This window comes from Tauraco erythrolophus, chromosome Z (genome assembly GCF_009769465.1).
Source record: "Tauraco erythrolophus isolate bTauEry1 chromosome Z, bTauEry1.pri, whole genome shotgun sequence".
In the NCBI taxonomy this organism is placed as follows: Eukaryota; Metazoa; Chordata; class Aves; order Musophagiformes; family Musophagidae; genus Tauraco; species Tauraco erythrolophus.
This window is the reverse complement of record NC_141496.1, coordinates 86,978,577-86,991,813: the sequence shown is the minus strand read 5'-3', so window position 1 is coordinate 86,991,813 and position 13,237 is coordinate 86,978,577. Positions and strand designations below refer to the sequence as shown.

At 37.2% G+C, this 13,237-nt stretch overlaps 1 protein-coding gene across 1 annotated transcript in view; it reads left to right on the top strand.

Moving 5' to 3' along the window:
* CNTLN (centlein) overlaps positions 1-13,237 on the top strand; it is a 208,194-nt gene that overhangs the window by 54,424 nt on the left and 140,533 nt on the right. Inside the window, exon 6 of the mRNA XM_086629919.1 lies at positions 7,828-7,961. Within this exon, the coding sequence (XP_086486045.1) occupies positions 7,828-7,961 (134 nt within the window). The remainder of the gene's footprint in view (positions 1-7,827; positions 7,962-13,237) is intronic.

Here is a 13,237-nt window from a genome sequence, read left to right as displayed (position 1 = left end):
TAAAATATATATATGTGTGAAACAATAAAAGCTTAAAAGTGTTATCATTCAAAATTTTTTTCCTCACTGTATAATTTACTTACCTGTAATTTGGTTGCAGTAGACTTGGTATTTGTTGTTTTGGAAGAACACTTTAAAACTTTAACTGCTGTTTTGAATAAATTGTGTCCTAGCCTCCAGAGGGCTCCACTCTGTGAGAGACCTCATTACTGCATATAATATATTAAAAAGTTATTTTGACTGTTTATGATGAAATGAAAAAGGAAATAATTCAACACATTGTGTGGAATATTATGTCTTTTATTTAAATGATATTTTATCTTGTTTGCTGGTGAAAATGGGCAAGTTCTTTTTAAATTCTTGTAGGAAATGAGCCACAAATGTGGTATCAAAGTGTGTGATGGCTGCTTATATACACATCTAGTTAGGGTATTCTTTTTATTTATCTGGCTAATGAACACTGTACTCTTTTACAGTGTCAAAGTAGGTGACCTTCTAGTATATTCGATGGAATTACTATCTAATCAACGTCTTGCCCAGAAGCATCTTTTTTCCTCCACTAGCAGTTCATTGGTTTTGGTGGCAGTTCTGATTACTGTGCTGATGGAAACCCTTGTAAAGAGTTTCATTCAGATCTGTTAACATGGGAAATAAAGTTCTTGCAAATTGAGGCCTTCCGAGTGGTTATGATGAAAGGATTATAGGATTCCCAGGGCAACGAATGGTTTGTTGATACATGGAGGAGAAAATCTAGTGTGTACTGAACTGATTTAATAGTTTTCAACTTGTCAATAATTTTCAGGTAGTGCTTGTAATATTGGATAAATTATTTAAAGTCATTGTTACCCACACCTTCAATGAAAACAGTCAGAATAATTTTTAGTATATCTGTTTTCCTGGCTGATAAGGTATGCTCAGGAGAGAAAGATGCGTTGCAGCCATGTGATTCCAGGGATGGGAATAAGTAGTTGGTGTTTCAGAGTGAGGTCACAAGCAGGTCAAGGTGATGTCTAGAACGTGACAGAGGTAACTTCTTGAGATGGGTATTCCTGAGCCAACCAGGAATGACATGCAGCTGGATCTGCTGTTCACAAACGAGGAATAACTGATTAAGGAAATAATCAGTGGCAGGCTTGGTTATAGTGACCATGACATTGTGAAGACCAAGATCCTGAGAAGATGAAGGAAGGAGAGTAGCACAGTACAGACCTGGAATTAAGGAGGAGTCTTCAGCTTGTTCAGGGAACTGGTAGGCGGAATCCCATGAGAAGCAGCACTAAACAGTAAAAGAGTTCAGGAAAGTTATCAAGTCTTTAAAGGGTCCACTCTGATGCTCAGGAAAACAAGTGGATGTATCAGGAGACCAGCTTGGCTAAACAGAATTGGTCACCAAACTCGAGTGTAGGGCAGGGGTGGAAAACAGTATTCAGGAAGTGGAAACAGTGAAAGCTACAAAGGAGGAGTTCAGAACTTTGTTTGAGCAGTCAAGCATTGTGATAACCTACCTACAATTGGAGACTTGCAAGTGATGACAAGTATAACAAGAATTTCTTGCACTACTTTAGTAGTAAAGGCTGAACAAGGAAAATGGAGGCCTGTTGCTGAAAGGGAAGGATGAAGTGGCAGCAGGTAATAGATACAGCAGAGGTACTGAATGTTGTCTTTGCCTCAGTATTGTCCAACAAGATTCTCCCAAGCATTTGTGTCTAGAGGCAGAGTTCAAGGAGAAGTACTAAGAGTGGATGAGTTGGGAGATGCCTGAGAGAACTTGACCTAGTACATGTACATTGGACGAGCTGAACTGCATCCAAGGGTGCTGAGAGAGTTGCCTGATGTCACTGTCAGGCTGCTGCCTGTCATCTTTCAAAAGCAGTAGAGATCAGGGGAAGTCTCTGATGAAAAGGATAATCCAAGAACAAAGGTTGGTTGGCCTCACTTCAGTCCTGGGAAAATGACAAAGAAAGTCATCTTGGATGTAATTTCTGGGCACTTAATTGAGAAAGTGACTAGAAATGATCATGGATTTAACAAGGGTGAATTGTTCCTGAGTAACCTGATTGTCTTTTGTGATAAAATGACTGTGTCTGTGGAGAAGAGGAGAGCTTGGATGTGATTGATGTTTAACTTTAGTGAGATTTTTTGACACTGTCTTGCTGTGTTCTTATACCCAAGATGGGATGTTACCGCTGGATAGGTGGACACCAACATATTTCAGAGAACTCTTTGGATGTTTGGGTTCCGAGAGCTGTGGTTAATGGGTGTATGTACTTGGTCTGTAGGCTGGTAATAAGAGGTGTACTGCAGGATCTGCCCTGGACCTGTCTTGTTTAAAATCTTTATCAATGACCTGGAAGAGGGGACAGCGGGCGTGCTCATCGAGTTTGTAGGTGACACTAAACTGGGGGAAAGTGGATGTGCTTCAGGGCTCTGCTGCCATCCAAGGGGACCTTGACAGAAGCAAGCCAACAGGAGCCTTAACTGGGGCAAATGATGAGTCTTGTCCTGGGAAGGCAGAGCTCTGCAGCCATACAGGGGCCAGGGATCAGCTCTGGGGGACAGCCCTTGGCACTGGCGAGGGTGAGCAGCAAGCTGCACTGGGGCCAGCCACATGCACCCAGGCAGCAACGAGGGCCAGCAGCACCTAAAGAGGCATGAGCAGGGCATGGCCCTGAGAGCCAGGGGAGGAATTGACCCCCTCTACTCAGTACTGTGGATACTGCACCCATTTTGGGATGCAGTACAAGAAAGACAGTAAACTGGCTGAAGGTGAGACAGTGGGGCTGGAGACCGTGCCTTGCAAGGAGAGAGGCTGTGAGATGGGCTGGTTCAGCCAGGAGGAGGAGTGGCTCAGGGTGGGGCCATCCAACAGCATCTCCAGTACCAACAGGAGGGGAGGGAGGAGACGCAACTGTACTCTTCACAGCTTTTCATGACAGAACAGTGAGAAACCAGCACAAGCTGAAACAGGAAAAGCTGAGGCTGGAAATAGGAAGCCTCTCCAGAAGGACAGCCCAGGAGTGGAGCTGGGGCCTATGGAGGCTGGGCCATCTACATCCTTAGGAGATTTCAACTGCTGACTTTGTAAAGCCCTGAGCAGCCCAGTTGGACCCCCTGGCTGGACCTGCTTTAGGCAGGGTCTGTGACTAGAGACCTCCCCAGCTCCCCGCCAGCTGGCATGCATCTATGGATCTGATGTCCCAGTGTCTGCCTTCTTTTTTTGGTTGTTGTTTCCCCCCTGTCCCCTGCTGTGATGTTAGACAAGTGATTATACACCTTTGCTAGTGCATAGAGTTAGGTGAAACTGATTATCTCACAAGACTATTGCAAGGATTGAGGTGCATATTAAAAATACTATCTGCAAGAGGGAAATGTTATATTTGACCTCTAGGAAGTAGTAATATGTTGTCCTACTGTTTTTTATCAATATTTTGTAAAATAATAATTTGTAAAAACACACAAAGTTATTTTTGTAGTTCATCACTGTTTTCACATATATGCTTCCTGTAAATATTTGCTTGATAATTTAAGTTCAGTTTGAATTGATGTCTCCCTCTGTTCCTGACATTCCCCATTTCTGTTACTCGACACTTGAGAATCAATATTGGATGCCAGATTGGCTCTTAACAGGATGCTTATAAACAATAAAGAATAATAATTTCCTTATCCACAGAGGCCAAGTATGACATTATCACTGTACATGATATTGGGCTGCAGATGATGTTCTAATATATACACCCCAATATAACATGTCCCTGAAATGCTTTTAAAAAGTAATTTATGAGCAGATTCAATAATGGAATTGTATTGTTGTTCTCAAGTGATCGTAAAAATGGTTATAGATAAAAATCACTTGAATTCAGAAATGGTATCTCCTGCTGAAAGTCAAGTCTGCGTCTCAGCCTTGAGTTTGGGAGCTGAACCACCATCTCTTTTTGTACATGTTTTCCAGTAATAAACACTATATTTAACAACATTGTAGATGATATTATATATAGACGCTATTCATGTTAGTCTCCTATATCTGTGGAAGAATAAGATAAAACCTTCTCCATGTGAGCTACCCTAACATTGTTTTTAAAATGTGTACTAGATGATAAAAATGCTAGGTTTAAATAACAGATTCTTCTTTTGGAAAAGTAGCCCTCTGTTTAGAGACTGAGCTATGTGTTGCTAATCTTTTTTTTTTTTTTTTAATCTTTAAACTATTTTCTGTGCAGAAAAGTGTCACTTGTTACTTTCAAAGAAGGGTTGTTTCCAGACCTATTATAAGCTGAATTGGGATATAAAATTCAGCTTTTTCAAATTGAGAATAAAAAGCTTCTGTGACTAGTTGGTCCATTTAAAAAATATTTCTTAAAAGATTTGTCGTATTAGCCTAAATCCATGAGAGACAAATTAACAGCAAGAGACCTGATAAGATGGCTAAAAGGGTGGCAATAGTGTTTTACTATTTGTCTTTCCCATATATACCTTCATATGAATAATGTACAGTGTACAAAAAAATTAACACAGGGCTTTGCTTTCTGCCTTAAAGTAGTTCTTGAAAAACTACTCTTCTGTGCTTGCTAGGGCTTATATCAGCTTTCTGTATCTCCTGAAAGGGCTCAAGCAGAAAAGCTCTCAATCAGCTATCTTATGCATGGATGTGTCTCCGTACTTAAGAATTTTCGAGTTATGTTGTTTTCTTTGGGTGGAGGATACTTAAGTTAATGTTTAATAATAAGAAGAATGTGTATTTTCCCAAACTTAGTCACAAAAGGCTTTGTAGACAGACACAAAAACTGTCAGACTTTGAGTGGAGGTGACCTAAAAGATAGTGAAATTGCTTGCTATTTGTTGTTGTTGTTGTTTTTTTGTTTGTTTTTTTTTTTATTCTAGTTAGCAAAGTTCTTTTAAAAGTTCCTAACATCTGAAGGTGGGAGCTTTTAAAGAAACAGGGAGAGGTATTCTCTTTTAAAATGAAACACTGAGAAACAGCCATCTCTGTCAAGAGCAGCTTGGGATTTAAGTTCCACTGAAAAACAAGAGTTTACTGAGGTGGGACCTTGAAAAAATACTCTCGCTTCTGTCAAAGTATATAACAAGAAAAAACACGAAGACAAAGCTACTGTGTTTGAAAGTGGCTTTCTAAGGATTCAAAGCTACAAATAACAAAACCTTGGTGTTAATTCACAGTGAACCTATAATCTATGCACAGCAATGCTGCCTCATGCCTTGTCTGTGTGTTATGCTTTTCATATTTAAAGTTCTTTTAAATTCACCTTTTCTCTGAGTTTTCTGAGTTTACAGTTGTTAGGCTTGAAGTGATCAAAATATTCCTGTAAGGTTTTACCTTTTATTATTATTCTGCTATTCATTTCATTTTAGTTAGCATCACCACTTTTTATGGCTAGAAATAATGACTGGACTTATTTTTTGTGCTTCCCTTGCAGTACTGTTATAAAGAAGTATCATGTTTTACTGTGTCTTTTATTTTTCTCTAAAATATGCGTTTTAACTGAATTATTAGATGTTTTGACTTCTGTGTCTTAAGTAGCACTTACTTTGCTTTAATATGCTTTAAAAGATTGAATTCTAAACAGTCTGCATGTACAATTGAAATTAACTTTAGTTTGAAGAAACAGGATTAGGAGAATTTGTAGTTAGTAAATTTTCAGTCTCTGTGTTTATGCAGTGAAACTACCTTCTCAGCCACTAAAAGGCAATATAGTAAATTTCAAGGGATTTTAAAAAATGGAGATACTCAGAAATTGACTGTAAAAGATTCTAGGTTATTTCATAACCTTAGATTTCTGACTGATGTACAAAAGTTCTACTGAATACCTCAATGTATGACATTTCAGTATGTAAGCTGTTTGTATAACTAGTCTCTCCTTGCCCCTGTTGTCATGTCTTACCCGTTCAGTAATGCTTCCAAAAAGAGCCAAGTTTTCAGAATCAATTCAGAAGATTGAACTGATAAATTTGTTAGTTGCATTTAAAATCTGAAGTTGTCTATGTCACAAATGAGGTGAAGTACTTAAAAATTTTTTTTTCCTGTTTTTAAATTCTGCCATTGTATAACTTATAAAGTTGTATTTATGACAAAATCATTTGTTACCCATTCTTTATATTGTACTCTGCAATAGATGATGGGAACTTAAGTGTTGGTTAAGATCAGATATTTTTTTAAACATTAGTTTAAAAAACTTAGACATTAGTCTACCATGAAAAACTTCTACAACTGTGTAGTGTGGTGTGAAATATAGACAAATAGGATTTATTCACGGAAAACGTGAGCTGTTATCACTTTTGTTCACATATACAATGACTTTTAGCTGATGTGGAAAAAAAAGATAATTTCGCTGTAAGTTATAACACCTTATTGCGTTTCAACATTTTCATGTGTTGATAGAATGAACTGTCTCCTGTCACTCTAAAATCTTTTGTTATCTTGGGAAAAATGATTTTTGCTACCCGTCCTTTGAGATTGAATGATGACTCATTAGTCAAGTGCAGCAGGTATATAGCCTGAGTTTTATCATGAAACAGTTATCCTACCTCATTCACTCAGGAATTTTGCTATTTCCTCTCATTAATGTTACTGTTATTAACAGGACATGATAATTCTTGTCCAAATTAAAAGAATTGGATTGTAGTACATTTCTGATACATCCAAATATGTATAAGACATTTTTATGCTATTTTAAAGAGAGACAATTGTTCTCTATTCAGTTATAAAAATGATCTGATACCTTCCATATTTGAGGCATCTTTGCTGAAGGGGAGAAATGTGCATTTCTTTATTTCTTTAAGTTCCTATGTAAATGGAAGATAAGGTAATATGCCATTGGCAGTAGATTAAGGATGCTATCCTACTAGGAGGTATTTGTTTTAAATTATTGATGAATCCTGGAATATTTGCCTTACTGAGAAGAAGCGATTGTATCTGTGAGTAGCATAATACCAAGCCAGGTCTAAGGCCGTTGCCACCTTCTGAAACTCTGCTCTAAATATTTCTGTGATTTTTCTGTGTCCATTCTTGCCTCAAAATGATCTGGGAGAATAGTCGTACGAAGCTTCTTAAGGACTGAAGTACTCTTCTAAGCTGCTAAACCTCCAGAGAACTCTAGTGAGGTCACTATGTAGAGATTGAAGTCTTGCTTGAGCAAGCTGTCTTGCTGCTATATTTCCCAGATATACCTTCACACTCTGCTGGCTAACTTCTACAGCACAGCTTACCGTAAAAGGCAAACTATTGCTCGTTTACATTGTTTTCAACGAGCGTTTCCAGAAGTTTTCTTGTATGCTATTTCTATTCCTGAAGAAATTATTCCTTGCACTGAATTAGAAGTGCAAAATCAGATTTAAAAAGCAGTCTCAAAAATGGATCTGTATCCGTGATTCTTAGTTCATGTGTGTAATATTATGCAATTTTTTGAGAACATACAACAATGAAGATATAGCTATTTTTTGTTAGGAGTAGGTTTTCACTATTTAATTTCTACACAGAAAACAAGGCTTAATCAATTTAATCAGTTCAGTAGTTTGTGTACTGTTGCTTTGCAAAGATTCGATTCAGGATTCTCCTTCCAGATGCAGCAAACAAATAAATTAAGGAAAACTTCTACAGTAAAGAATAGGTGGCCACCTAAAATTTGAAGTACACCTTTTTTCTGGTGTTTCACATTTTTCATGCATGCACATATATGTATTTGCTTAGACCACAGTAAATGTATGCATGTATGTATCTGCACATCCATATGTCTGTATGCATAGATGGCAATGCATAGTAGGTTTTAAGTCTTATACATTGTCTTTAATGCATTTCAAATGCTTTCTTTACAGAATTTGGAAACTGGTTTAGCAGAGGCAAGAGAACAGATGAAAGACTTGCACAATATATGCAGTAACTTGTCGTCTCAGGTAGCTGTGAAACAGGAGGAACTCTCACAAAAGGATTGTGATGTGATCAGAGCTAAGTATGTATTTCATGATTTCATTACCTCTAAGGCTGAATCTTCTCAAAAAGACCATTGTGCCACTTACAAAGTAGTATCTTGCATTAGAGGTATTTTTGTGCAACAGTGTATTTTCATACCATTCTGTTCTACAACATGTAAAGCTTTTGGAAGTCTACCAGTAGATGACAGTTTATGTAGATTCTCTCTGATGTATTTTGTCTCTTTGGACGTTATTATCAGGTTTTGAGTAGGAGTGGGCTTTAAAAATTACACTTCTGTGATTAGCATTGTGTCAGAGAACTACCAATCTCCACTGAAAGTAGCAAAGTACCGATACGATTAGTGACATAAACATTTAATTGGAGAGACTAAATGCCCTAAACTTGGAAAAGCTTTAAGCCTGACTTCAGCTTTTTAATTAGTCAAGTCTGATGAGTCAGTAAAAGGCTACGTAGACCTGTGCTAAAGGCTTAAAGTGCAGTGATTTAAGCTTTATCTTAGGCCTCACACACAGTTCCTTTACACTGAGTCTGTAAGGTTAGTGCTGCATTATTTAAGTCACGGAAAAGGAATGAAGGATGAAATGAATTATATGAATTGACTGGATACTGAATTCCTGTAAATTATGGTAATGGCAGAAGACAATGGGTAAGTTTAGGTAGATTGTCAGGAAGATGTCCATTTTTCACTTCCTAGTTTCAGAGGCATGCACAGTGTTTATCACTTCTGTGTTGAACAAATAATATTCCATTAAATATTCCCTCAAACTGTGGTTAGGCCTGAAGAGCTGCACTTGGGATGCAGAAGTCATTGGTACGGAGACTCGTCTTTGCTTTCTGGGCAGAAATAATTTTACTGTAGGAAGTTAGTATCTAAGTGGTTTTTTGAGAAAAAGCTAGAAGTATGACTTTTGATGCCTCTGACCTAAATTGTCATCCTAGTATTTGTTGGCATCTTTGTAGGGAAAATATTATCTCGTTATTTTCATATTTGAAAGGTGTAACAGTTGGGTTTTCAAAAGTCAATCAGAATAGGCAAGTTTAATGGGAAATTGTATTGAAAGAATCAATCACTGGAATTTTTGAAATTCATCATTGGACTAATAGCCTTTGTTATCTTGTGAAACTCTTCTCAGAAATACATATATCTGTGTGAGAGGACTAGGGACAGCAAAGAAGACATTTTTAAATCAAGATTTGCAAAGTTACTGCTTGTTGGTTGCAGTTTAGGATATTGCAGAGTAAGATGGCCAAATCATTGAACATAAAATTTATCAAATTTACTATTCACTGCAAAACAACCTCTTAGAATTTGTCATAGACGTCTTGTTTAAAATGTAATTAAAATAAATTATTTTTCAAACATAAAGTCTGTGCGTGAGGTAACAAAAAGATGGACAACATACTTTGAAGTGTTTGAAGTCTTTTTCTCTAAGTTTTTCCATTCAACCAAGCTTCTAAACTTATGGAAAAGAGATTGGCAAACTGTTCATATATGTTTTTCTGTGTGCTCAAATGTTTTCCTTCCTAGATACGTAACCAGTACTGCAATGGATAATAGTATTTTTCCATATCACTGGTATGTGAGTTACACTTGACAGGTTATATATATGTTTGTATTTGATCAGTATCAATGTAGTTCAATGTCTGCTAATCTTTCTTAATGAACTAGCTTTGGCTACAAGTTTCTTGTTGACATTTCTATTAAAAAAAAAAAGGCGGCTTATGCTAAATGGCTTTGCTAAATAGCTTATATCACATAAAATTTACAGTTTCAGGCAGCAGTCTCAGTAGTTTGCAATACAAACTAAGAATTTAAAATATTCTGTAACTTTTATTGTATGGAATACTGAAGTTTCTCCATATCTTCTCAAGGTGTCAGTACATAGCTAAAACTATTTTTCTATTGGTGATTAATGAAAAAAAAGTCAAAGTAATAAAAGTCTATGTAGACAAAAGCTAAAATCTTACTTAAGTTAAAGAACGCAACAACTCCAGAATTAAAGGAAAAAATCTGAGGAGAAAACAGTCTTTACATTTTCTCATCTTCCTAGACTGAGACCTTAGATCTGTGTTGACTTCATGATTGAAGCATTTGGTTGTTTCTTTTTTTTTAATGGATAATTTATTTTTTTTCTGGTTTTCCTTGTTTAAAACTTAGTGTTATAAAAGTATCATATTGAATGCTCAGTTTGCATTTAATGCTGGCAGAAAGTTATTTTGTAAATAATGTGGAAAATATCTCACGTCCTTTAATATCCTTCAGTTTCCCATCATCAGTTTCAAACTTGTGGAGCTGAAAGAGACAGTCTGCTTTGCAAATCTCCCTGTTCTCGGCACTGCTCTGTCTCTCCCTCCCTGTCTGCTGCATGCCTGCCTTCCCCACCCTACCCTGTTTTTGAAAACAGACCAGGAACACAGTCATAATTACGAGAAACAAGCTCTGGAGGAAGAAAGGAAGGAAACCGGCTTCCTTCATTTGGTATCTTCTTTCATATGCAGTATAGGCAGATCCAGAAAATTGCTCTTTCAGCTGACACCTTGGTAATACTGTCTGAAATTTTTACAGTAGATGCTAAAATCAATTGAAAACCAAAATCTCTACAGGTCTATGTGCAAACTGGTCTGGTGCTCTGTTTCTTGTGCAGTCATAACCTCTCTCTGTTCTGCGTATTCAGTTTGTTAGCAAGACTTTTTTTCAGTTTAACAGTAACTTTGTAGACACTAAGATAACTGTTTTCTTTAAGTGACAGTCTTTTTCAGTCAATTAGCAGGGACAAAAATTTTGAAGAAGTACTCCAGTCTAACTCTGGTCCTACAGAATAGCAGAATTTTTTTTGAAATCTCACCCAGCGTCAATAAAAGTCTGTCACATACTTCTGAGGTGTGGAAGATAAATTTTCTAAGACCAGTGAACAGACAGTGTTTACAGGATCCATCCTGCACAGTGGAAGTCTTCAAGAAGCTGTTTCCATTCAGTGCTGGCTTTATTTTTGCCAAGCACTCTTGATCTCATTGGGTTTAATTTCAAACTCCTGAAGTAGTTGTGAAATGCATTTTCTTGTTATATTTTTCATGTTTGCATGCAGTACCGATTTTCTGGATCTGTTTAGAGTCTCTGGTAGGCTTTCCATTTTCACGTTCCCGAAGAACGTTAAATCTTGCTGTTTGTTTTTGAAGATTAACTCCAATGCATCTTTGCAATTTTGTTTTAAAACTACTAAATATCAGGATTTAGAACTTTGTGTTTACTGCTGAGCCCTTCGTGGTCTGTGTCTCACTGCACAGAGCTCTGGTGGAACTCTGAACATCAAACTGGAGTTTTGCTAGACACACTGAGAGTTGAGTCTTGCTGTCACAGGTATGCAGGAAATATTCAACTGTTTGTGAATGTAGTAAGCTCTATTCTAAAATGAATTAGAACTTCTTGCCTCTGGTTCTTACTGGAAGTGTGTGCCAGGACTTCATTCCTTTGGTTATTTTCTAGTCTAAATCCATCCCTGATCGTTTTACAACTGCTTCTTTTGTAACAATATTGCTTCCTCCCAACCCCACTGTTGTTGCTGTTTACCTCCACGCTGTAAATTACGAGGCAGTCAGATTTCTCCTCAGCCCTTATTTTGCTGCTCTGGGATTTTCAGGTTATTCTTTGCTGCGTGCTATAAACCATTTCATAGTATCTCTGTCATTCCCCTGAGAAGCTATAATTCATAGTACCTGTCACTGTGTTGTACTTCTAAACTACAGGTAATGGAATCTAGAGATTTCCTGAGTTACTCCAAACCGTCTTACATTCCCTTGGTAATGGGGGGTAGCTGAGGTATTCAGAGTCCCAGCATATTCACCAAAACTGGGGTGGTGAAACAAAGCCAACAACGTCACTTGACGTGGTGGATGTGATGAACATTAACTCTATTTGCAGCACGGTTACATAGCTTCTGGAGTAACGGTAGCTACTCGTTTAATTTACATCTCTGAGAAACCACAGTTTCCTCTTAAACTGTTGGTACGTGCAGGATATAAAGGCTTTATTTAATATTATCCTCTAAGGATAGGAGGAAACTTGAGTGCACGCTCCATCAGATGTGAGCACCAAAGCTATCTCTACCCTAAACAATAGTATGAGTCTTAAATATTGTTTTTGGCAGGACAAGATGTCAAATCTTTTGAGTCTTGCTGCAGTCCAGTTTATAGTGTCTTCATGTAGTGTCAACCTTGCAATGTTTAAAGCAAAATCTACTGAGGTTCTTGTAATCTTACTTTAGTGGCTGAAATAATTTAGTTATTCTCTTCTATTGTGACTTGAGAAAAACATGACAATTTTTCATAGGAGGCTCTTCCTTGTGACTTGAAGAGTGTGACTGACTTTCTGTAAATTTCTTGGTTTCCCAATTCGTGTTGGTTTTGAGGTGTTAGATTAGAGACAGGGAGATATTTTTTTTTCTCAGTAGTATCTGGTGACTTCAATATTAAAAATACTCTCAGTGTATCATGATGTGTTTGTTTATCAAGAGGGTGGAGGTGGTGGGGAAACAATAGACCTAGTAGATGTTTCAGTTTTGGTACTTAGCTGAGAGAATATTGTTTTTTCGATAAGTGTTGCTGATGGTGACTTTCTTCTTAAATTTCTGTTTGTGTTTGTTTAGAGCGTACAATATATCTAAACATTTTATCAATATATACTTATATTTGTATACACGTATCCTACTTGTATGTGTACATGTACACATTCAGATATAATTTATATATTCTTTGTGTAGATGTACATGTTTCTACATATCTGTGTATGTACATATAGATGCATATTTGCATACGTATGTATGAGTGTGTATATAGGCACATATATTTTAAATGCCACACATTACCTTTGTTACATCCAATTTACAAATCTTGATTTTTTTTTTTCTCCTGTTACATGCTTGCCTGATACTATCATTTTACTTAAGACTTGATAATCCTTATCCTGCTTCAGTGACAGACAGGTGCCTCTGTTGTAAAGTTCTTATTAGTTTGCTGTTTGAGTAAGCATATTAATAGATATTTTGATCAGAAATTAATTTTTATCTTGTAACTGTTTTTCTGATTAACATGGTGTTGATTTTGTGTACTGTCTTTGAGCACGCTGCAAGCAAATTAGTAACAGAATCACAGAGAATCGCTGAGTGGTTGAGGCTGGCAGACACCTCTGGAGACTGCGTAGTCCTGCAGCTCCAGTAGTTCCAGCCCTCTGCTCGAGCAGTACCAGCTACAACAGGTTGCCCAGGATGGTGTCCAGTCAAGTTTGAGTATGTCCAA